The sequence below is a fragment of the Urocitellus parryii genome, chromosome 4 (assembly GCF_045843805.1).
Source record: "Urocitellus parryii isolate mUroPar1 chromosome 4, mUroPar1.hap1, whole genome shotgun sequence".
NCBI classification, from domain to species: Eukaryota; Metazoa; Chordata; class Mammalia; order Rodentia; family Sciuridae; genus Urocitellus; species Urocitellus parryii.
Window position 1 is genome coordinate 184,024,821 of NC_135534.1, and position 26,945 is coordinate 184,051,765.

General features: G+C 35.2%; 1 protein-coding gene across 1 annotated transcript; it reads left to right on the forward strand.

Annotated features, from left to right (window-relative positions):
* Positions 1 to 1,027: 1,027 nt before the first annotated feature.
* Positions 1,028 to 14,446, forward strand: LOC113201663 (protein NipSnap homolog 3A-like). Its single transcript, XM_026415491.2, has 6 exons — positions 1,028 to 1,161; positions 6,002 to 6,212; positions 7,997 to 8,155; positions 9,560 to 9,709; positions 13,212 to 13,298; positions 13,389 to 14,446. The coding sequence occupies exons 1-6, from the start codon at positions 1,102 to 1,104 to the stop codon at positions 13,463 to 13,465; spliced, it is 744 nt and encodes a 247-aa protein (XP_026271276.1). The 5' UTR covers positions 1,028 to 1,101; the 3' UTR covers positions 13,466 to 14,446.
* Positions 14,447 to 26,945: the final 12,499 nt, after the last annotated feature.

Genomic DNA, 26,945 nt, shown 5'->3' on the forward strand with positions numbered 1-26,945 from the left:
GCAGAAGCGAGTGAGGGGAGGAGAGGGAGTGTAAGGGTGGGAAGAATGGTAGGAGAGGGACATCATTACCCTGTGTATATGTATGATTGCAGCACCGGTGTGACTGCATCATGTACAGCCAGAGAAATTAGAAATTGTGCTCCATTTGCATACAACGTATTGAAACGCATTCTGCTGTAATGTATAACTAATTAGAATAAATTTTTTTAAAAAGTCTTCCTTTCATAAGCACAGGTGGTAAGGTTGTAATAATCACAGCTTCATGATGTAAACAATGTTGCTTAAACATGTGCATAAAGTGACTACTAGCAAGAATAATGTAAATATTAATATAATGTATACTAATATAAGTTAAAAAGAAAATTAATTTTAATATGAACATTAATGAGAGAAACAGCTTTAAAATTGTTAAACCAAGATGGGGGGAGACCAATAATCAGAGGACCACCTGAGAAGTCAGCAGTTCTATTTCAAGTATTATAGAAATATTTTATTTCAATCTATGCAAGTTTAAATTTGAGTTTCATATGTCAGGTTCAGTGCACCCATTCTTTTGGCTCTTGGAAAGTTTAATTCAAACCTTTGGGAGCCTTCAAAGCCATGCTGGGCTGGCAAGTGGGATGGAGAATACCTTCAGTGAAGACAAGTTAAGACTCCCAGCTCTGCTCTCTGTCAAAAAAAAAAAAAAAATGATTAAATGCAAAGCCTGCACATGCAGGCATCCATACAGCACCTTCCTGCTCATAGACAGGCGCTCTACCCGGAACGTTTACACAACAGCGCCCTGAGGAGGCGACAAACCAGAAGGTGAAACAAGCATGAACTCAGCTTTCAGCTACTCCAACATCAACTCTGACGTTTGGGGCACAAACCATCGAGGAAACAAAGGGGAAACCCTGAGTCAGGGCTGGCACCACACTCCTGCACACTGGCCCCAGGGATGCGCCTCCAGGGAGAGGGCGGAGCTGACCCTCCGAGTCCCGCCCCCGCCCACGCCCTCTAACTGTCCCTTCGCTGCGCCTTTCCAGTCAGGAAGCCGTACGAGGAGAGTGTCACGTCGGACGCCAGCTGGCTGCCTTCCTCAGCGGCCCACGCTGCGCCATGCTGCCCCTCCGAAGCGTCCTGGCCCGGGCTCTGACCTCGCGAACGCTCGCGCCTCAGGTATGGGCCTCCGGGTGGGCGCGCCCTTTGCCAGGCGCTGGGCTGGGATGGGTGAGCCCTGCGCATGCGTGCCACGCGGTCAGCTCTGTCGGCTGAGGGTCCGCGCCCGTGGAGGAGGGATCCTTGCGGGGCAGGGTCATTTACCCACCGGAGCGAGGCTTTCTCTGGCTTGGGAGCCTGACCGCCCCGAGGTCGCTCCCGAAGAGCTAGCGGTTGCGGCTTTGCCGCCAGCACCTTGGCAGCTGTGGCTCCGGGAGCACTCGCCACTTCGTGGCGGGGCCCAGGCGCCGTCGGCCTCGCGTAGGTGTGGGTTTGAAGAGCCTTCGCTCCGTCCACACTGAAGGTGCTGGAAGAGGACCACCAACAAGGGGTGGCGACCCTACCGGCCTTCTCCATTGTAACGAAGTGCACAGCTTGCGAGCCTTGGTGTAGGCCAGGGTCCCAGTGTGGGGCATCGTGCCCGCCCTCCCTGTGTCCTGCGGTGGTCCCCAAGCCCAGCAGGGACCTGAACCTGAAGACCCTCAAACGTGACCTGCTTCAGCCTTAGATGAGAAAGGTCCACAATGGAGCCAGGGATCAAGCCTGAACTGTGGGCACCTGCTTGTTCCGATTCATCCTAGGGAGTCTTTCCTTTCCATCTTGAGGCTTTTACTCCTTTCTCAGCCAGCAAGATGCTGGGTGTGGGCTTAGCCGCTTCTGGAGACAGACTTTCAGGAGAAGAGTAAGGAAGAGCCATTAATGGCCTTTCACCCCGTGTTAACAACGCAGTCTATTCTGTTCTCTCTAGTGGGGCAGGGCCAAGAATTATTTCTTTGCGACTTTTCTTTTTTACATTTCTAGCAGCATTTTCCTATAAGTGAATTCTTAGTAATTGCTCACAAGAATTAATCCTAACTTGGTGATTAAGGGAGGGTCAAATGGTGAAGATTTCTGCCCCAGCATATTTCTAACTAGCTTTGCAACAAAAAAACCCTACAAAATCTCTTCACTTCCTCACACATACACCCGTCTTTATCACTACTGTGTCCCTTCTGTGTATCCTCTCATTGAAAAATAATACAAATGCCCATTAGTCTACAGCTGATATATCTTACTTGTAATTTTTAGATTGTACATATTAGGTTATTGTTTATTCTATTAACATTATTATAATCTGGTTAAAATGTACAAAAAAAGAATATCTACCTGTGGCAGAGACTGCTGCGGTTGTTTTTGATAGAAAGCTTTGTCCTTTGGGCAATAGGAAAATAACTTAAGAGTTATGACAGTCATGAGTGGAATAAACTCAATTGAAATGATTATATTAAGTCTATACTCAACATACATATTGTAAATAAACATATATAAGAATAAATAAGAACAAAGCCTCCTGTTTCTCTAAACATGCAAGGTGGTCAGTGTAAGCACTAATTTGCCCATAGTTTTGTAGGTACCAAGTCTTCTTTAACAGATTTTTCTGGTATAATTACTTTGGAAATAGGCACCTACTAACCACACTTCATGAGTTTGTAAAATGGAATGCTATATAAGTATCTGTATGTGTGCATTTTTAATATACACATATACATACACAGATGATAATTCTGGCAAGTTATTACCTAGTAAAAAGTAAGTTCACTCAGAAATAGATTTAGAAATTTATATAGTGAGCATATAAATATTTTAACAAATTAATGGTTCTTAAAAAAAATAATTCCCATCAAACCAGTATAACTGGATGCATTGAATGCACTTTACATTGCATCTGTCTTAAGAACCTAATAATGATTCAGAAAATCCTGACTCCTTGAATTTATCTTTTTCAGCACTCATAAAGTCTATCACTATATTACAATTGAGTTAGATAGCACATAGTTTGCTAATGCTTACTTAAAATTCCAGTCTTATTTTTGGCCACTGGTTTATTTCATTTTATGTAGGAAATATTTTGACTTGAAGAGCAATTTCCATGTTTTAAGAAAATAAAAGTGGAATTTTCTATTAGTACTATATTTTAAAATAATTTTGCCTGCCAAAAGCCATGCATACTGAATTTATAAAGTTCTTTCAGATGCATAACTCTACAATATGCTATCAACTAAAAATCAAATATTGGCTGAATAAAGGAAAGCTCTTTCTAAATTTATGGGAATTCTAATTATAGTTCTCCAGTACAGGAATATCATTAAGACACCAATGCCTTCATATGAGCAACTTCTCATGAAACAAATGACTAAAGGTTGTAAACCCTTTCCAGGAAAGCAGCAGATATATATTCTGCGTGATTTTTATCTTTTTAAAATTTATTTTTTCTAACTAGACATGACAACAAAATGCATTTTGATTCATAGTACACAAATGGTGCACAATTGCACAATTTTTCATTTCTCTGGTTGTACACAAAATAGAATCACACCATTTGTGTCTTCATACATGTACCTGTAATGATGTCCATCTCATTCTACCATCTTTCCTACCCTTATGCCTCCTTCCTTCCCTACCACTCTTTGCCTTATTCAAAGTTATTCCATTCCTCCCATCCTGCCACCTCCCAACCCCCCCCCACACACACACACACACCACGCATTATAGATCAGCATCCACTTATCTGAGAAAATATTGGTTTGAGGGGATTGGCTTCACTTAGCATGATATTCTTCAACTCCATCCATTTACCTGCAAATGCCATGATTTTATTCTCTCTTAACACTGAGTAGTATTCCATTGTGTATATATACCAACTTTCTTTATCCATTTATCTATTGAAGGGCATCTAGGTTGGTTCCTTAATTTAGTTATTGTGAATTGTGCTGCTATAAACATTGATGTGGCTGCGTCACTGTAGTATGTTGATTATCAGTCCTTTGGGTATAAACCCAGGAGTGGGATAGCTGGGTCAAATGATGGTTCCATTCTAAGTTTTCTAAGGAATCTCCATACTGCTTCCTAGATTGGTTGCAATACTTTGCAGTCCCACCAGCAATGTACGAGTGTGCCTTTTCCCCCACATCCTTACCAACACTTGTTACCTGTATTCTTAATAACTGGCATTCTGACTAGAGTGAGATGAAATCTTAGTTTTGATTTGCATTTCACTAATTGCTGGAGATGTTGACCATTTTTCATATGCTTGTTAATTGACAGTATATCTTTTGAGAAGTGTCTGTTCAGTTTCTTAGCCCATTTATTGATTGGGTTATTTATGTTTTTGGTGCTAAGTTTTTTGAGTTCTTTATATATCCTGGAGATTAGTGCTCTCTCTGATGTGTGTGTGGTAAAAATTTCCTCCCATTCTGTAGGCTCTCTCTTCATCTCACTGATTGTTTCTTTTGCTGACAAGAAGCTTTTTAGTTTGAATCCATCCCATTTATTGATTCTTGATTTTATTTCTTGCACTTTAGGAGTCTTATTCAGGAACTTGTGGCCTAATCCAACATGATGAAGATTTAGGCCTACTTTTTCTTCTTTTGGGCATAGGGTCTCTGGTCTAATTCCTAGGTCCTTTATCCACTTTGAGTTGAATTTGTGCATGGTGAGAGATGAATTTCCAGTTTTCCCAGCACCATTTGTTGAAGAGGCTATCTTTTCTCCAGTATATGTTTTTGGTGCCTTTGTCTAGTATGAGATAACTGTTTTTATGTGGGTTTGTCTCTGTGTTCTCTATCTGTACCATTTGGTCTAACCAGTCTATTTTGGTGCCAATACAATGATGTTTTTGTTACTATTGCTCTGTAGTAGAGTTTAAGATCTGGTATTGTGATGCCACCTGCTTCACTCTTGCTAAGTATTGCTTTGGCTATTCTGTTCTCTTATTTTTCCAGATGAATTACATGATACCTTTTTCTATGAGGAATGTTATTGGAATTTTGATTGAAATTGCATTAAATCTGCATAGTGTTTTTGGTACTATGGTAATTTTACAATATTAATTCTGCCTATCCAAGAACAAGGTAGATCTTTCCATATTCTAAGATCTTCTTTAATTTCTTTCTGTAGCGTTCTATAGTTTTCATTATAGAGTTCTTTCACCTCTTTCATTAAGTTGATTCCCAAGTATTTTTTTTTTGAGGCCACTGTAAATGGAGTAGTTTTCCTAATTTCTCTTACCAAAAGAAAAAATAGTGTACCACAATCAAGTGAGGTTCATCTGAGGGATACAAGGTTGGTTTGACATAGAGAAATCACTAAATGTAATTCATCATCCCATCAATAGACTTAAAGATAAGAATTATATGATCATCATAATAGATGCAGAAAAAGCATTTGACAAAATACAGCACCCCTTCATTTCGAAACACTAGAAAAACTAGGGAAAATGGAAACATCTCAACATTGTAAAAGTTATCTATGCTAAGGCCAAGGCCAACATCATTCTAAATGGAGAAAAATTGAAAGCATTCCCTCTAAAAACTGGAACAGGACTGCCGTCTTTCACCACCTACATTTAACATAGTTTTTGAAACTCTAGCCAGAGCAATTAGAAAGACAAAAGAAATTAAAGGGATAAAAATAGGAAAAAAAGAACTCAAACTTTAACTTTTGGCTGACGACATGATTCTATACTTATAGGATCTGAAAAATTCCACCAGAAAACTTCTAGAACTAATAAATGAATTCAGTAAAGTAGAAGGATATAAAATCAACACCCGTAAATCAAATGCATTTCTGTACATCAGTGTTGAATCCTCTGAAAGAGAAATTAGGAAAACTACCCTTTTTACAATAGCCTCAAAAAATGATATTTATCTTTAATCTCTTCATAACAAAAAGTCTACAGAGAATTGACAAGTACAAACATAGATTTGGTAATAACATAATAAATTCTCTCTAAAATCTTTAAATTTGTCTTATCTTTCTTCAGGTGTGCTCATCTTTTGCTACAGGCCCCAGACAAAATGATGGAACATTCTATGAGTTTTGTACCTATTCACTTAAACCCTCAAAGATGAATGAGTTCATGGAAAACATCAAGAAAAACATGCATCTTCGGACAGCTCACTCTGAATTGGTTGGATGTTGGAGTGTAGAATTTGGAGGCAGAATGAATAAAGTGTTTCACATTTGGAAGTATGGTAGGAGTCATTCCACTGAAGTGTTTGCTATAGATTTTCATTCTGTTCCATGTTTCATGAAATTTAGTTCTTAAATCTATATTTTAAAACTATATTTATAAATCTATATATTTATAGATATATACAGGTTAAGTAAAATCTTAATTTAAAAAGGAATACAGTACCAAAAAGTAAGTTCAGTGATTACTCTCACCAGTGGTCTACTTCTTGCTCAAAGTCTTATATTACCATAACTTGGAAAACATTAATTCTCATATATGAAATCATCAAATTATAAACTAGCTTTAACACTCAGAAAATTTAGAATGGTTTATTACAAAGATGGTTGATAAAAATTTTAAGGTGGGGTTTGAAAAAGCCCAAACGTGTTAAGATTACAAAAGGAAAGAGGAAGTCTAATAATTTAAAAATTTAGGGCTAGTAAGTAAATTTCGATTTAGAGAGGATCACAGATTTTAAACTTCATTCAACCATGAGATTTAATATTTCCATTATGTTTAGAGACCATTTTTTGTTTCATTTCTTACACCCCAGAGTTTCAAGGAATTTACTTTCATACTTCTCAAAAGGAAAAGGAATCAGTTCTTCCCATGTCACACTGACCTACCCCTGAGGAAGGAAAAGAAGTTTCAAGAGTCACCAGAATGTTTGTTTCTCCACAATCTAGTCTGTTAGGGTAACATCAGGACTTGTGGATATCCAAAGACCTGGTAATAATTTTATTTACAATTTGATCATCAGTGTCCAGATTAATATTCATAAATGTTTTATTATGAAAAATTCTACACTTAACTATGGGTAAAGTGTAGAGGTTTTACCTAGTGTAGTAAAACAAGCCCCATTAAAACACAACTTGTGCTTTAGATGTGCTACAAGTTAAATCATGGCCAACTATGAAAACTAATGAAGTCCTGATCTACCTCACATAAGCTGTGAGATAGGTATTATTCATTATCACCATCATAAACCATATAAAACTTTTACCATTAGTTTTACACATTGCTAAATTTTACACATTACCTCACTTAAGCTGTGAGATAGGGGTTATTCATTATCGCCATTATAAACCATATAAAACTCTTATCATTCGTCTTATAAGGTCTTCATAGTAAATACAGTACTAGGCCCATATGTGGGTAAACGTTGATACCTGTTGGAATAACTTAGAAGAAAAATAAGTGCTGGGGGGAAAATGGCTGGTAATAAGTAAGAGAATCAACACTATTTCTTTGAAGGCTCTTTGTTCAAAGGAGAAGAGACTCACCAAATACATTTTAATTTCATTTATTCTAATTTGATTCAAGGTTTATCTTAACCTGAGCACCTGCCATCACCAAAGAAAAGTCTTCTTTCTCTGAACTAGCACCATCACTTAAATGCCTCAACTGAATTAATTAATCCACAAATGTTGATATTAACTGGGTGCTAAACATTGTTCTAAGCTCTTTTTGTGTATTCAGTTAACCTTCACAACAATGTTATATTCTCTCCATTATACAGACTGAAAAACGGAATGCAGAAAGATACAGTAACTTACCTAATTCACACAAGCTTCTGCAAAGTCATAGAACCCATGAAGCCAATTCTGAGACATTTGTATTTCTATTCCCCTTAAGCCCATGAACAACTTGAGAACAGATGTCACATCTTTTTGTGTTGGTATCTCCAAAGGCATAACAATGTTCCTCTATGCTGCAGGTGAATGTTGTTTGGGTGAAATCCAGAGAAGCATAGATGATTTTAAGTTGTAAATGTTTCTTTTTTTTAATTCTTTTCTCCCATAGAGAATTTTGCTCATCGAACTGCAGTTCAGAAAGCCTTGGCTAAAGATAAGGAATGGCAAGAACAATTCCTCATTCCAAATTTGGCTCTCATTGAAAAGCAAGAGAGTGAGATTACTTACCTGGTGCCATGGTGCAAATTAGAAAAGCCTCCAAAAGAGGGTAAGTCACCTTCCTTCTTCACCACTTAGAATTTAGATGAATGAAATACTAAAGATCTTAAGTGATAAAAGGTAAAGTTCCACTGGCAAACAAGGAAGTTAATCCTTTGTTTTATGGGAACATACTGTGGTTATTAAGATGAAACTAAGTTGAACCTTCCAGCTTATGCTTAAAATGAGAATTAAATAATGAGGAATTTTTCCAAATTGAAATTTTACACATTGCTAAGTTTAGCTGTTACAGAAAAAGTCTACATAGTCAGTTAAAGTTGAGAAATTGAACATTAGAAGTAGGGACCACATGTGGGAAAATGAAGAATAATTTTAAGATAATATAAATATTTAAATAAGAATATTTTCCACAAAATATAATTAATCTTAAGTCATTAGTACACTTTTGCTTTATAAAATTAACTATTTGAGGGGGATGAATTAACTGAATCTACCAAGCTATATCACTATAGTTTTTGTGTCTAACTTTTGTGTCTTCCTCTTTCTTCTCAGTTTGAAAATAATTCCTTAAGATATATCTTCTTGCTGATTTCTCTTCTTGATGATTTAAAGAAACTATTGCTTCAATCCAGTATTAAACCAAGGTCAGAATAGAAAAATCAATTTAGATTTATTTTATTCCCAACTCTATGTTTTTAGATTACACTACAAAGAAACTTGAAAAGAATTATTTAGATCCTACTTAGATCTGTCAGTACTATCTAGATAAAATAGTTGATTCCTCAGACAGTGTCTAACATTGGTTCTCTTCCTCTTTTTTATTAACATGAGTAATCTTTGCATGTTTTCCTGTACCTTTCAAATCTACTTGTCTCTAGTTTCTTTCTACCAGTCCTTTATTTCTGTCCAGAAGATAAAATACATTTCAACTACATACTTGGATATTTAGGGACAATGAAATCTCATTAGGTTTGTTTGGGGTTTTTTTCCTCCAAAATTCAGAGACATTACTTTATTTTCATTGTTTTCTATGTTCTTTCTGTTAGAAAAAGAGTCTTACAGGAGGGAGAAATATAAATGTAAAAAAGTATAAATTGGAAAGAAGAATGAAAATATAGGAGACATTGGAAAATTATTTTATTCTTTTCTGAAAGTATAGGCTTAGCTCAAAAATCCTATTTCATTATAAATTCTTAATATCTGTTTTATTAATAGATTTTTATATTAAAATATTTCAGATCATAGTTTATAAATTTATAACTCCAGACTTTTTATCATCTGCATGATAACCAAAGCAAAGAAAAATAATGCAAATACAATAAATATGTCTATGTAACCATATATGATCCTCTAAATCTGTATTTGTAGATTAGTTTTCCATGGAAACAAGACAGACATGATTAGAAAATGCTGGAATGTCTTCTGTAAAAAGTCCTTTTTCTTTCTATTTTAGGAGTCTATGAATTGGCTTCTTTTCAGATGAAACCTGGCGGCCCAGCGCTGTGGGGTGATGCATTTAAAAGGGCAGTTCATGCCCATGTAAATCTAGGCTATACAAAATTAGTTGGTGTTTTCCATGCAGAATATGGAGCACTCAACACAGGTATAGTTATCTGTTTCATCTATAAAATTTCAGTGGTGATCTACTAATAAGTTCCTTGGATAAGTTTCTCTCTCTCATACTATACATTTTATTTTTTATTGCCAAATTTTTGTATTTTTGTCAATTTTAAGGGTTGAAAAAACCTGTGTCACATCTTTTTATTTAGAATATTAACATCTTTATGAAGCCTTTTCAAACACAAAAATGCTATTTTCCTGATATCAAGATGATTAAATTTTAATAGGTGCCAGAATCTCAAGAAATATCCTATTCCTTTTAAATATTTTTTCTTCTGAATTTTTTTATTCATTTTTGAAATAGCATTTCTGGGGAGATTGTTTCTGAGTAAAAACATAATTTATTTATTCATTCACGTATTAATTTATTTATACTAAAGTTCCTCCATAAAAATTCACCCATTTCCCACTATATAAACATATTTGGGACATGTATTTATATACATGTATGTACATATCCATTGGTAAATTTGTAAATATAAATTTCTTTAATAAAATACATATTTGGAGTATTTAACTTTTAAATGTATTTTTTTGTGTGCATAGCCCTGGGGATTGAACCCAGGACCATGCACATGCTAGGCAATGCTCTACCACTGGACTATATCCCCATCCCAGAGTATTTTAACTTTTAAATTTGAAAGATATTACCATCAGAATTCAAGATTTTTTTTTGACAAATTCTGAAAATACTGGTAAAGCTTATCTGAAAAGACAGATGACAAAGAATAGCTAGTAAATATTTGAAAGACTGATAATACACAGTTACCTTTTATCTTCTCTATTTTATGTACAACGGAAATCTCAAACCTAATATAGTCAGTGCTGAGCTTCCAACTCAACACAGAAAATTCATCTTCTAGTAATATAGTTAAATATCTCTTATCTGAAATGCATGGACCAGAAGTATGTCAGATTTTTGATTTTTGGATTAGGAATATTCAGCCTGTTTATCATAAGAAAATGGTCATAATATACAAAAACAGATGTATATTTGTTGGAAAATAATGGAGGAGAAAAATTATTATAAAAATTATACTATATTCTAAAATATCAAGACTTTAATAGATTTCAATGAAAAAATTTAATTCATAGAATTGCTAAAACTTTATGTAGATTAACTTATTTAAAAATATGAATGGGGACTATATTCCTAAGCTAAAAATGAAAACAAAAAATGAAGAAAAAAAATTGATGACTTTATTATAAAAAGGCTCAAACTCTCTATATGTGGTACAAATCATTATAAGTTAAATTCAAAAGCAAAAAGGAAATGAAAATTTATGTAAAGGTAGTAACACATATGACAAATATATATTAAAGAAGAGGCAGATCAAAAATAGTAAGCAGATATCACTTTTTACTTAATGTAGACTTGCTTATATGGGTATAATGTTAGGTCAGGAGTAAATAAGTACTCATATAATATAAAGGGTTCACATTAATCTTTCCTTCCCAAATTGGGCCATATAAATAAAAAATTATTTTCATTGTCTTTGGCAGTATTCTAGAAAATATGCAGGAGTGCATATATCTATAAGAGCTTTCAGTTATATACGAAAGAAATTTGAAAGTATATAGTCATATTTGAATGATGAGATTAAAGGTTACTGAAAGTCTTTTAATCTCTGATATTATGTATGTATAATCTTTATAACTTTTTTATTCTTTTTTTATTAGTTGTTCAAAACATTACAAAGTTCTTGACATATCATATTTCATACATTTGATTCAAGCAGATTATGAACTCCCATTTTTACCCTATATACATAATGCAGATTCACATTATAACTTTTTTATTCTTAAATTCATTTTCAGTGTCCTAGGAAAATGTGGCATGATGAGTGTAAATCAGTACAGCTTCTTTTTAGGTTTATCTTCCATTTTAGGAAGACAGTGTATAATACATATAATATATAGACAGTATAATATATACACTATTTGAAAATTTAAAATATATGTATATAAGATATACTCCTTGGATCTCTCACTTTACATTTTAGGAGATTTTGTTAAGGAAATAAACAGATACAAACAACCTGGATTTGAATCCCAGCACCATTGCTTAGTAATTTTGTGACCTTGGGTAAGTTATCCTCACTGGGCCTTAGTTTCCTCATCTATACAATGGTGATAGTAATAACCTACCATATAGAGTATTATGAGGACTAAATGAGTTAACACATGAAAAATGTTTAAAATCAAGTAAGGTATTACACATGTGAAATCCCAGCTATCAGGAGACTGAGCCAGGATGATTACAACTTCAAGGCCAGTCTGGGCAACTTAGCAAGATCCTATCTAAAAATAAAAATAAAAAGCACTACAAAGATAATTCAGTGGTAGAGCACATGCTTAGCATGCCCAAGGGCCCACAGGTTCCATCACTAGAGACAAACACATTCCAGGCAATTAAATGTTCGTAATAGTAGTCACCATCATCATAATTATAGATATATACATAGGTGTGTTCAAATGAAATTTATGTAAATATTGTTTATATAATAAATAATGTGGTATGATCTTCTTTATGTAATATAGTATGTGATATAGAAATATGCAATATATATTTGTAGTATAAAATATATGCATAGATATAAATATATGTATAGATATGTCTATAAATATTCATATATTTCATATACATAACAACATATATATAATATGTATAAGTATGGAAAGACATAAACCAAATATAAAACTAGTTATTTCTGGGTAGTACAGAAATGATTTCTAGCTTCTCTTTGTGTTTATCTGCATTTTTCTATACCTCTACTTTTTATTACATTGCAATTATTAAAAAAATGTATAAATAATTATGCACAAGAATATTTATTCCAGAATTTTATAGAATAGTGAAATATTGGAAATAATCTAAATGGCCAACAGTAAAGATTAGTATTAAAAGTTGCTGTGTATTATGAAGGAATCCATATCATCATTAAAAAATAATATTATTGCCACAGAAGATAATCACTGTTAATTTTAAAGAATCTGTTAGTAAGCATAAAATATACAATAGACCCTAAGTTAACTTTTAAAGGAAATGCCCTAGGGGTTTTCTCTAGGTAGTTAACATTATGCTATTTTTTGTTTTCCCATTTGTTTCATATAAATTTTCTATAATAAACACAATTTTTTATAACCTTGGTTTTTTGCAATAAAGTCAACTGTAGTGGGAAGTCATGAAATTTGAGTGTGTCTTTAACTGTCTTAGCTTACTTTCCTTTTCCAGCTTTCTGTTTTTACACCAAAAAAAAAATAAGAGAGAGAGAGAAAAAGAGTTTGATGAATTCATGCATAAATTTCTTTCTCAAGTCTCTGATTCCTTTGAAATCTTATCATCTAAATATTTACTTACTGACATTTTAATTTAAAATAATAGAATATTTTTTACTCAGTCTAATTTTAAGAATTATTCTTTTGCCCATGGCATTTTTGTCAATGTCATACTCTTTAGAAACAATTTTGGTTTATTTCTGCAGTTCATGTTCTGTGGTGGAATGAGAGTGCAGATAGTCGTGCAGCTGGGAGGCATCATTCCCATGAGGATCCCAGAGTCGTGGCAGCTGGTAAGCTATTTCACTAGGCATGGGTTATTTTTACAACAAACTTGATTTGCTCAATAACTTTATATGCCTTCTTATGAAATGTTTTTCCAGTTCGGGAAAGTGTCAACTACCTAGTGTCTCAGCAGAATATGCTTCTGATTCCTGCATCATTTTCACCATTGAAATAGTGTTCTACTGAAACACAAAAGATTTCATTAATTTCATTAATAAAATGTGTCTGCTAATGGTGCTTAAGTTCTCCCAAGAGAATTATTCTCACTTTTATTTTAAGGAGGTGATAAGTTAATTTACTATGTACCTTGCATTTTATGAAGCTCTCCCTTGTTTGTCACCACCACTTTAGGAAGTGAAGAGTTCATTTTGCCCATGGGATTTCAATATCTGTCACACATTAAAAATATCTACCATTTGGAAAATAATGTTATTTGGTCCTAAGATTAAAAATCTTTGAAGACTCTTTGGTTTACATGCTGAAATGCCTTCATTTATAATTAATTTTACTAATATTTACTTCATTCTGCATTCTACTTAACAAAGATACTTGCCACTATTTCAAGATCCTGATTTTTCATTCATTTCAGAGGATGTCTTCTGTATGTTAACAAACCTTTATTCAAATACTAATGTTACGTTTCCATGCTTGAAACAATAGTTTTAAATTATTAATATACATTGTCAAACTTTTAATCGTGTCTGTTTTCCTGAGAGATTTTCCAAATTTTGGTCAAGTAAAGTTTATTTTGTAATATCAAATGGTATTCATGAGAATATTAAACATATTTATTTGTCATGGAAAAGTACATTATCATTTGTGTCATCTGTGTTAATTATGGTCTCACATTAGCTCTATCGTCACTGACTTGGAAAATAAAATTATTAGGTCCTAGTATTTAAAGTCTTTGAAGATTCTTTGGTTTGTATGCTGAAATGTCTTCATTTATAATTAATTTTACAAATATTTACTTCATTTTGGATCCTACTTAACATAAGATGCTTGAGATATCTTTGTTTGAATGTGATCTTCATGGATATGGAAATGTTTGACCTAATAAAAGCCTACCTGTATATTCTGATTATTTTTCTAAGTTTTATATTTTTATCATCTCTGAAGCTTTTGCTTTAACAGTATGCTACCAAACCCAGGATGAGACTTCTTTAGTACTTCCACAGATGTGCTACAAATTTAGTTTTTGTTTTGAGTGCTTACATCTTAAAAGATATTTCATACTTCCAAGTCTCCTCATAGCCTGTATTTACAACTATATTATTTTAATTTTTATTGATTTTATTATGTTAATTTTTAACATGTATTAAAAATATAACATAATGAATTATGTCTGAGATAAAATTGAAAAACAGGAAGTATGTCACTTCTCATTGATTAAGCCCTCAGAAATCCAAAGGACAGATTAATTTCATAGTAAGGCAAAGAATACTCTTTGACTCTGGTGGTAAAAACCTATCAAAGACATTAGAGCCATTAGCTCTGAGTTATATCTAAGAGTTTTCTTTCTTGACACTCCTTTGAAAAGACTTCACATAGGAAACTGGGTGGTGATGGTAGTATTAATTGCAGTCACTGTGGACAGATTTTCTCTCTAATGTGAGACAAGCTCCTATATCCAAACCATTGGGGTCATGGAAGCGTACATCTGCCTCTGCCTTTCCCTTTTCCATACATCTTGAGATAAGTTTGAACACTTGCTGGTAAGAGCCAGTCATTCTTTGCTTATACACATACCAGTTTATGGCCTTGATGGAGATTTATAGACAGGCAGTGTTATTAACATACACTCAAAATAGGAAGATAGCAGGCTTTACTCCACTGATGAACTTCAATCATCCCTGGCATGAGAGTAACTATAATGGTCTGCTTCTGTTCTGCTCAAGAGTTCTATGGGTCCTGGACCTTGGGGAAATGGCACAAAGGAAAGCTGGGAAGCAATAATAGAGATAATTTTTGAGGCAGCCATGTAAGGTACTTCATTTTCCAGTGGTATAAATTGACTTTAAGAATTATTCTTTTCCTTAGTCTTCCTTAGTTCCTGATGGTCCTTCAAAACCCAGAAGGAAAAGAAAGGAATATAGGCAGTTTTGATACCTCTGTTATTCCAGTCCTTCTTGGGCCCATGCCAAAGGCCTGAATACTTCTTGAGTCCCTAGGATCAACTGGAAGTCTGACTTTGGGAGAAAGAGTAAGTAGGAGATGACAAGCATTCCTTGAATGAGCCAAATTTAAAAAAACACCTTACAGATCAAAGTTTGACCAACTAGAAGCTTTTTCATTTAAAGTAATATTTGCATTATACATGACATATTTGTACATCATGCCTTTCTCTGAAATTCATGCTCATTATCACTCCAGCACATTCTTACCATCTAAAGTCATTGAGGACTACTAACCTAGAGACTCAGCTGACCAAGGTGTTGGGAAGAAAATTATAAAAAAGCATTCTAGAGCATCAGCTAAGTATTCACAGTGTACTATGATGTCTGGAAACTATAAGGCTGTTAAAAAAAAATTTCCACAGTCAAAATAGGCTCAGTCGTCCTAGGACTCTCCTCATGAATCCATGTATTAGAGTCCATCTGTGAGAAAGGATCTAAAACACTTTATGTACATCATTTCACTTAATCCTAACAACAAAGTTTTATGAGCAACATTAATATTATATTTTATACAAACAAGAACTTTCAAAGGATAATGGGTTGCCTCTGGTCAAGCAACTAGTAAGTGACAGAAGTCAAATTTGAATCCATACTTAGTTTCATTCTAGACCAGCCTGCCTCAAACTTTTAGCTGAAAATTGAATATTCACGATAGCTCTCGCCATCATGTCTAGTTAGGGATAACATTCTAACTTTGTAGAAACATCAAGCCATAATCTGACAATCCCCCCAAGGGGTGCACTATTTGTAGGCCTTCAACTCTTCTAATCAATGATGATAAAGCATGGGCTACAATTAGTAAAGAGTTACCTTTTGGCTATGATCTGCATATATGTCTTCACCAGGTAATCCGAGATGTTCCTTCCCGTCAGATTCTAAAGGACATCTGCAGTGTTCTTGTTTTCTCTGTCATCACATAAAAATCAAGCATATGTGTCTTATTAGACAAGAATTGGCACAGAAAACATATCAAGGGCTACAGTGACACATGTTCTTCCAACACATGCCATTATATGACTGGAGCCCTAACCACAGGGCCCAGGCATCACCCTCCACCAACCATCACCAAGATCTGGTCCATGCTTCCCTCAGTACTGGTCATTCATGTATAGCATGCCAAGATCTTCCTTGGGGAATTACTCTAAATAGCTAAAAAATAAGCACTGAGATGTGATTTTTCTTTACCAACAAGAGATGTTAAGGAGCAGAATTACAAACTATGCCTATTGATTTTTTGTGTTCATTGGGATTATACTGATGACTGGATTAGCAGTTATTTTAGGGTGGTAATCATGACTTCTCACATCCACTTAAAATTGCTTATCCTTACTCTACAACCTATATGCTGATAAAATTGCAGAGAGCAATCACAATCAATACCATTCCTGAAATTGTCAGGAAAAAAAAAATGTCTCAAATGTCCTTCCCAAAGTTAGAATATCAGATAATGACAGAACTGATAAGGCCTACAAAAGTTTTCTGGTTCAGCCTCCCTAATCCAGAAGTGAAGAAAGAGGTCTATGTGGGCTGGGGATATAGCTCCCTTGCATGCACAAGGCCCTGTGTTCAATCCCCAGCACCACAAAAAAAAAAAAAAAAAGAGAAAGAGGCCTACGTGTTCAATTTCACATGTAGAAGGCCCATAGCTAATTTGTGGTAGTTAGATGTTGGACCTGTGACAGTCTCCTATGGCTCCACCACTTTGAGACAGGCCATAGCATGTCTTCCATAGCCCATTCATCCAGAGTATTTTGCTCGGATTTTAACTAAAACAAACCCATACTGATCTCAAGTACAGAAAAAAGTTAAGTTCCCTCACACAGAGGCACAGTGTGGTCCAAAACTCCTCCCCTCAAAGCTTACATGCTTTTTAAGATCACAGCTGAAACATGACATGATATTTCATTCATTCCTGATCACAAACAGAAACTACTAGCCCACCCCTCCATTTGCTCAGTTATACACTAAAACACTACAACCAAAGTCAACAAAAGCATAGGTACAAATATCCTCAGAAAGAAGGAGTTTTTATATACAATGAACAACAGGGGATGCAGTAGGACTAGAGGTAATGAACTAAAAGGAGGGATAATGGGAAATGAGGAAGAGGGAGACAGAGGAGTCAGATGACACAGGCCTGTTCAATGTGCTAAAAATCTTCTGGAGAGTGACAAGACTCACTTCAGTTTTGAAAATGAGTACAGAACTGGAGGAAGAAAGGGGATGAGAGTGAGCTATAGTCTGAATGTCTGAATCTTAACCCCCAAAGTTGTGGGATTAGGAGGTGGGATATGTGGGGAGGTGATTAGGTCTTAACAGGATTAGTGCCCTTATAAAGATGGACCCAGAGAGTGCCTTGCCCATTACAACATGTAAGGATACAGCAAAGCAGCAAATATATAAAGAGCAGATCTTTACACCAGACACCAAATCTGCCAGCATCCTGATCTTGGACTCTGCAGCCTCCAGAAGTGTGAGAATAAATGTTGTTTATAAACCACTCATCTTATTGTGTGTTGTTAAAATAGCAGCCTGAGTGGACTAAGACACAGTGCTTGGTATAGGAAAGCTAGGTTGTTTAAAACACCCCAGGAGATTTTATCTCAGACTTAAGCTCTGAATTACTGAGAAAACATCAGCAAGTCACTTGCCCTCTCTCTAGGCTTACTTTCTTCACTAGTAAAATTAAAATATGACTTATTTCATTGAGTTGTACCTATGTCTCTTCCAGTTCCAGAATTCTATAAAGAGCCACAATATTTATGTTATTTTCATATGTATTGAATAATCCATTAAATGAATAATTTTGAAGTTTGTTATCTTTATTACTCTGCACTAAAAAATGACAAAATCATGGAATTTGCAGGGAAATGGATGGCATTAGAGCAGATTATGCTAAGTGAAGCTAGTCAATCCCTAAAAAACAAATGCCAAATGTCTCCTTTGATATAAGGAGAACAACTAAGAAAAGAGCAGGGAGGAAGAGCATGAGAAGAAGATTAACATTAAACAGGGATGAGAGGTGGGAGGGAAAGGGAGAGAGAAGGGAAATTGCATGGAAATGGAAGGAGACCCTCATTGCTATACAAAATTACATATAAGAGGAAGTAAGGGGAAAGGGAAAAAAACAAGGGGGAGAAATGAATTACAGTAGATGGGTAGAGAGAGAAGATGGGAGGGGAAGGGAGGGGAGGGAGGATAGTAGAGGATAGGAAAGGCAACAGAATACAACAGACACTAGTATGGCAATATGTAAAACAGTGGATGTGTAACCTATGTGATTCTGCAATCTTTATATGGGGTAAAAATGGGAGTTTATAACCCACTTGAATCAAATGTATGAAATATGATATGTCAAGAACTATGTAATGTTTTGAACAACCATCAATAAAAATTAAAAAAAAATAAAAATAAAGTTCCTTAACTAAATAGAAAAGCCAAACTACTAACACAGTACCCTCTTGTAGTGCAAACTTTCAAAAGATGACTGGTGAGAAAAACTTAAATACCCATGGGCACGTCCTAGTCAGATTTCCCTCAATCCCAACACAGTTTCAAACACTTAACATTTGAATTTCATTCAAAGTTGTCAAGGCAGAGTCTCTTCCTTCATTTAGTCTCCAACACACATCAGTGGTGCTCTTCATCAACACAGAACTCTTCACATCAGGTGCAGTGTCTCTTTTTTCTTTGTACCCAGGAAGTTGAAAACATGCCATCACTGGACTCATAATTGCCTACCTATTCTCATGGTCTTTACTCAGTGATCTGACTTACATTCCCCCACCAACATACTTGGAATCCTGAGTCATCACTGAATTTATATAGGCCTTAAAAAGAGATTCTGATGGACAATATAATAAAAATATGAAACTCTTAAGAAGAAATTGATTATTATAAAAAGTTAATGTATGATATTTTCAGGTTTCACGGGAAGAATTAAACAAAACTTCAGATTATATATAATGAAAGCCTTCTGTAACAGGTAGGTGAAAGACTTGGGAAAAGTGGAAGAAGGAGAAAGCATTTGATCAGTAAATATAAAGTGCTACATAAATCTTAATGTTCTAAAGCATTAAAAATGGTCTATAATGATTTGCTGCCCAGGATGTTAGACTCTCCAAATGTTTACTCCCAGATGTTCTGAGTAAGTTACTATAGTTACTCTCTTTAAAATAAAAAATAGCTCAAAGGGCAAATGATGATGACAATGTGGCATGTAGCTGATAAATTTAGTGTATCAGAAATCAAAGCAGGTGACAAACATAAGAAGCCAGCCATGGAGAATCTCGTGGCCAACATGGCATTAATGGGTTGAGTTTCTCCATATTTTAGGTCCCAAAGCAAAGGTGTTTTGGAGAGGGTATTGGGTATTCAAGAGTTCCTGGGAGCCTATGACTTCAGAAGCATTATTACTGTAACTACAAGCAAATTCAGTAATTCATTCAAATCAGGAATTGGGAGGAAGAAATGTTTTTCTACATAGAATAATCTACTAAGCACTTTCTGGGAGCCAGGTTTTAAAATCAAAATGAATAAAATATAGAAACCACCTATGAAGAACTGAGACTCTGCCCATATATTTGGCATCAAGGTAATATAGAATACTCCAAACTAGAGGTTTTATAAATATGTATGAATGTATGTGTACATGTGTGTGTATTAAATATCAGTATATTAAAATCAGTATTTAGAAAGGGCTTTCACAATTATTCATTATCAACATACATCAGGATTTTCCTGGAAAAGGTATACAGATTTTATTGACCAAGCTGTTGCATTGAAAATAGAAAGCACAAACAATAATGGGTATAAGTAACAAACACAAAATAAACTGTGCTCTATAGCTCTGGGAAACACAGCCTAAGCTTGGAAAACAGAGTTTGAAGAAAGCAAATGAGCTAATAAATACGTGAGTTCATGTGTGCGTGCATGCATGCGTGTGTATATGAATTTTGTATAAAAAAGCTTCCTTTCTCTTCTGTATAACTGGCATACTTCCCTGTCAGCAGAGCCATTAATCTTACAGGACTGAAAATAAAAAGCTTGCCTAACAACATTCATATAATTCCTTTGTTCTTAATTTAAAGCACTAGATTGCTATGGAGTTAAAGGTATTTTTGTCTAAAGAATACAAACTAGCTAATAAGTACAGCTTAACAGATAGCAATTATGAGAATCACATTGTACAGAAATCAAGTTTGTGGAAGTTTATGCAGTGTAGGAAAGCCCTGTGATGAACATGAAATTAAAGCACATTTCTAAAAATTTAATAATCATAGATTTTTATTGAGGGCAAATTACTTTACCTAAAACACATATGGTTGTTCCCCACAACAGTATTAAACCACAATGCAAAGAAAAGACCACTGACTCCAATTTTGAATCAAATTAAAGCAAGCTTATATTTGTGTACACAGAAGCTAGCCAAGACTGTCTCTCCCAAAACCCTGGACTAGAGATCAGTACCCCAGCTCTCTAGGAACATAGTTTTATAGCACAAAAAGTTGCAAAGAGGGGTTGTTAACTTACAGATAACAGGATTTAGACAAGCATAATACAAAGGCATATAGTAGGTTAATGATCTGCATGGCTTAACATTTCAAGGTAGGGAAAAAATTTAGATCCCAACATCAAAATTTATAAGACGCCACTGAGGTTTCAGAGAGGGTTGTTATCTGGTCATGGGGAGCCGGGATTTACGAAGTGCCACTAAGGTTTTAGAGAGGGTTGTTATCTGGTCAGGGAAAGCCAGGCATGGGTAAGTTCAAAGCATGGGAAGGAATTCCAAACAAGTTTAGAAATCGTAGTATTTATAGTAAAACAGAAATTAACTTTCCATGACTTTGTGATAAGATGGCTCCTAATCTTAAAATGGAATTAGGCTGGGTTCATCAAACAGCAGTTAGAGATATTGGCTAAAGTACTCACCAGAAAACTAGAACTGTTATTTCAGTAGTTCTCTATACTTTGCATGCAGTAGTAGCTTGCATAGGGGCCTGAGCCACAGCTGGTAAAACCCCTTCCACTGTGCAATTCTTGACTCTATTCTTTTGACCCTCAGCACAGTGATCACCCTTGATCTACTTGAACCCTCCTCTCCCCTGGGCCCAGAAGACAAACACGTACCTGACAATCATATACTGCTCATTGTACATCCAGGGCTGAAGTTCCAGGCTAGGGTACTTGCCAAAGGGTGGCACAATCAGGCTGAACACCAGGGCAATGCAGACAAACACAGCTGGCAGGACAATCTGTAACCAGGAAGTGGAGGGGGTAGGGGGATGGAAGGAAAAGATAAGGTTAGAAAGAAGTCCAAGGGGCAAGTCCCTACAAGTCCAGCCAGGTTCCCAGACCAGGCAGCACAGGAAGGAGGGTGACAGGGCCCATGGCTGGCCCAAGACCTTGTGGGCAGAATGAAAGCAATGGATCCTGAATACTAAACCTCTTCCTTCTAGGACTTTCTAGAATCTGGCAGCACAACGCCAGAGTCTCTAGTCACCTGGCAGAAGCACTAGGCTAGGAACTTCACAAAGTAAAGAGCAACCCCATGTTAGGGTGACTCAGAATGCTGGGTCCTGCATTTCTTCCCCTGAAGACTGAGAAAGACCACACTAGGCCATGAGTCCAGTTCAGCTCAGAAGAAAACTGAGTGAACAAGCCCTGGACTAGGAGCCAGAAGTCCTGAATCCGGGGTCTAACTCTACTACAAGTGTACTCACATGAAATCACTTCTCCATAAGGCCTCACTGTTCTCACTTGCAATCTGAGGACTGAGAAGAAATTCTGATTCCACAGTCCTGAAACCAACTCTATAGCAGTGACTCTAATCACAGACAATAGCAGCCATTGCCTGCCATGATCACATCAAAAAGCATAAACATGTAACTCCTTGAAAGTCCTCAAATTTTTTATACAAACCTTCTCTGAAAATAATACTTGCACATACTTTGCAAGTAAATTCAAAGGTTATTCCATCTGTTACTGAGAAATTTATTCTTTACAAACTTAAGATTCAAATGAAGTCCTTGGTTCTAGTGTTGTGAGGTTTCAATATAGGAAATTATCCTTTAATGAATACAGTCATATACTGCATGTCTTGCTAATTATGGACTGCATAAACAGCAGTGATCCCATAAGACTGTATTGCCTAGTGACATCACAGCAGTCTTAGTTTTTGTAAGTACACTCTACTATGGTATTCACACAAGAACAAAAACATCACCTACTATGCATTTCTCAGAATGTATTTTTGTTTTTAAATGACACATTACTGCAATGCTATGGGAAAATACTATATGAAAACATTTCATTGTCATTACTACCCTAAATAGTAGTATCATTTTCAGCAATCAATAAACAATGTGACTGGACTCAGATACTAAGTAACCTGACCAAGGACACATAGCTAATAATTTACAGAGCCAGTATTCAAAACTAAGACTGTGTGCTAGTTTTTTTGCATCTACTAGGGAAGACTCTCTGCAGACCATTATCTATATGTTTTAATTTTATAAAGTGAAATAACTGGTTTCCCTCCTAATCAAGAAAGTTAGCATGCAAAATTGACTAGTGGGCAATGGTGTAATGAGTATTCTCTGTTGGCCAATTATTTTCTAATCTCCCTAACTTTTCTATCAGCTTGAGTTAAACATCAACTTAGGAAAGAAAATCAATTTTCCAGTAGGTCATATGCAGAGTGCATCTAGATAGCATAACATCTCTCATATTATGAAAGTTTAAATAAAAAGTACATATTAGTATCAGTCCCCACTCTAAGAACTTACTCATTTTTCCCTCATAACAATGCTGTAACATAGGTAACACTGTTAGCCCCATTTTACAGATTAGGGGACTAAGGTACAGAGAAGTAAATTACTAGCAGATACACAAATGGCAAGAAGTAGAACTGCAAATGAAATACAAAAAAAGAAAATCTGGTTCCAGAATTAAACTATGACCATATTCTGACTTCAGTGATCCAACCTACAGCCCAATCATGAAGCCAGATTGCTTAGCCTGGAACAACAGATCTTGTTTGAGCAAAAAGTCCTTTCCAACTCCATTTGGGAATCAGAAGCCTCTTCCATGAAAGGGCTATAACTTGTTGCTGTGTGAGTTTCTAGCTCTTCACTGGTAGAAGACTTTGCCATTCATCTACTGAGCAGGTATGTCTCAGGCTTCTACAAGAAGCCAACACTAAAAGTCATTTTTGGTATTTCTAACATTTATTTGTTCCTCCCTCCAGTATCTTCAGTAAGCCTTCAAGTCAATAAGAAAAAATATGAACTGAAAACTGAACAAATGCAATAAACTAGGACTTTAAAAATGCAAAAAGATGATTAATTTGCCAGAAATCAGAGAATTTATTAACAGTGAGTTACTGCAATTTAAATAGCCAATCAAGGCAAATAGTAGTCTCACATAGTAGGAAAAAAAATGGCAAGGATGAAAAGAAAGGAAATCCTATTCACTGCCTGTCAGAATAGGAGTTGATACTTAAAATAAGCAGGATCTAGTGGAATTGAGTCAGTAATTCTACTTACAGGTATGCCCAGGGAGATAGAAACAAAGTTTTTAAGTGAAGCAGTATTTGTACAATAAATATATGGAAAAATGTAACTATAAGTAGAAAAGGAATAACAAAATTTTGGTATACTCGTCCCCTGGAAGAGTGGAGAGTAATGAATGAACCAGCTCTAAACTGCTTAGTTACCTTAAGTACTTAACCTCTTTGAATGAATGTTTTCTATATGTTTAACTCCATAAAATAGAAATCTAGATTTCACAATGAAATGAGAATAACCCCCCAAAAAAAGAATCTTGAAAGAATGTAATGAATATATCAAATGGATATATAAATGTATTTTAGTGCTAAAGATATTTTGTTTTATTGATAGAAACAATAACAAATGTATACTATAGTTAAATATTAAGATGCTCATGAATCTTTCCAACCACTGATTCTAATAAGGATATCAGCAAATAGGCTAAGACATAAATAAAAACAGGTATTGGCAAATTCAAGAGGAAAGATTTGGTCTTTATCCTTCTACACAGCATTTCATTCAGTATTCAACACCCCAAAGACAATTAGCAAATATTTGGTGACAGGAGTAGGACAGTTATTGAGGAATCCTGAATGAAACTGAGTTTTATTATAAGTGCCTTTTAATAGTAATAATAATTAAAAAGCAACCCATAAACATTATGATAGTAACTCAACCTTTACTGAAATTTCTTCTCTGATACTTGTGTAAGTATCACAAAACTATTAAATTATCTCCACTAAATTTAAATAAATATTGTTTAAATTAAAGGAACTCAAAAATAGATGTGTGCACAGTTTAACACCTAATGGAAGGAACAGTAGTCTATGCCACCATTTGGTAGCTGCAGAATAGAGAAGTGGGGGAGAGGGGACAAGTCTCCAGGAATGCAGCACCAGATGCAGCATTTATAATTGACCTGTAGCTGCTACCTTCCTACTCAGCTGGGCCAGCATTGGATCTACCTCTCCTGCTTTCTTCTGCACAGCTTCATGAGCTCAGTCTTTGGACAAAACCAAGCAGGAGCACTATCACCACCCTAAGCCACCTCATAATTTCCGTCACCTTGCAGTCATGCCTATTTGTAATGAGACATAAAGTTGTATCTTCACATTCATCAGCCCAGATGGGCAATAAAGTTTGTTCTTATTATAAAATAATAATAACTTCAGGGCTGGGGCTGGGGCTCAATGGTAGAGCATTTGCCTAGTATGCGTGAAGCACTGGTTTCTATTCCCAGTACCACATAAAAAAAATAAATAAATGAACAAGATAAATATATAAAAAGACAACATTCTTTAAAAAAATAATTACTTCATCACTTCCAATAAGAGTATAAATTTACAAAACATATTGTCACTATTTGGTAAAGATGAATATGCACATAACTTATGGTCCAGGATTTCCACTGCTGCATATGTACTCTAGTGAAGAGGTTTGTAATCTCCAGTACACAGAACTCAAGGGACAGTACTGACAGAACTCAAAGGGTCTGTTAACCTCGACGGTTAAAAATTACATCTTTAGTGTCACCAACTTCTATCTGAAATTAAGCATTTCCTTTATGAATGAAGAGAGGCAATGAGCTACAAGACCTGTGACATTTTAGCCAATAAAAATCATAGATATTGTCAAATTCTAACTTGTAGTTGTAACAAGTACACTTGAATTCCTTTTATGCTCATCATGACTTCATAATCGTATCTCTTATACCCACCGTTAGATTTGTCAGTTAGTACCTTAAGGAAAAAAAAAAACCTCCTCCAAGACACATCAACTCCCATTGAGAATAAGAAACAATTTCAATAATGCTAAGTGAAGTCAAGCCCCCCCAAAACAAATGCCAAATGTTTTCTCTGGTATAAGGAGGCTGATTCATAGTGGGGTTGGGATGGGGAGCATGGGAAGATTAGATGAACTCTAGATAGGGCAAAGGGGAGGGAGGGCAAGGGAAGGGGCAAGGGGGTAAAAAATGATGGTGGAATGAGATGAATATCATTGCCCTAAGTACATGTATGAAGACACGAATGGTGTGACTCTACTTGGCATACAACCAGAAATATGAAAAACTATGCTCTATATGTGTAATATGAATTGTAATGCATTCTGCTGTCATATATAACAATTAAAATTAAAAATAAAATTTAAAAATTATTTTTAAAAAGAAACAATTTCATGAATTTCTCACTAGAATCTATCAATGAAGCATTGCCTTAAAAATATGAGGACAAAAGATTTCTAGTGTAGAATTTCCAAACCATGAATAAATTTGGCAGAATAAAGATAATTTTAGAGATGAAAGTTTCAAAAGTTTAATTGCTATGTACCCTCCCCTAAAATTTGGACATAGGGAAATATAAGAGCCTGAAATGCTGGTACAATACGAGGAAAATTAAATTCCCTGGGACACAGTAAAAGGAGATCCCTGAATCTCTGTTATACCATCTTAAATAACTAGTCCACCCTGAAGCAAGAGAAGTAGGAGTCCTGAGATGTTAATTCCAGAGTATCAAAATGATAAACTGATGAATGGGTTTAATCATGGTGAGAGAAAATTTATGACTTTAGCACAGAATTTAGTGATTAATAAATGATAGGTATAAAAAAAGAATATAAGCAAATAAGTAAAAGAGAGAAAGAGAAAGAAGAAATATTCATCCTCTCATTTAAAGTACATGGATGAACAAGGATGGTGGAATGTGATGGACATTATTATATAAAGTACAAGTATGAAGACTTAAATTGGATGTCAACATACTTTATATACAAACAGAAATACAAAAAAGTGTGGTATTTATGAGTATTAAGAATTGTAATGCAAAAAATCAAATAATGTTACCTTATATTAGGTAGAGGGAAGTGAAAGGAGGAGAAGGCAGGGGATGTGGGATAAGAAAAATAGTAGAATGAAACAGACATTGTTACTGTA

What these genes read in the sequence shown, in the direction of transcription:
- LOC113201663 (XM_026415491.2), top strand. Translation starts at nt 1,102, where the DNA reads ATGCTGCCCCTCCGAAGCGTCCTGGCCCGGGCTCTGACCTCGCGAACG. An exon ending in AGAAAAGCCTCCAAAAGAGG is followed by an intron (nt 8,156 to 9,559) that starts GTAAGTCACCTT and finishes TTTCTATTTTAG; the next exon opens with GAGTCTATGAATTGGCTTCT. An exon ending in ATATGGAGCACTCAACACAG is followed by an intron (nt 9,710 to 13,211) that starts GTATAGTTATCT and finishes TTATTTCTGCAG; the next exon opens with TTCATGTTCTGTGGTGGAAT.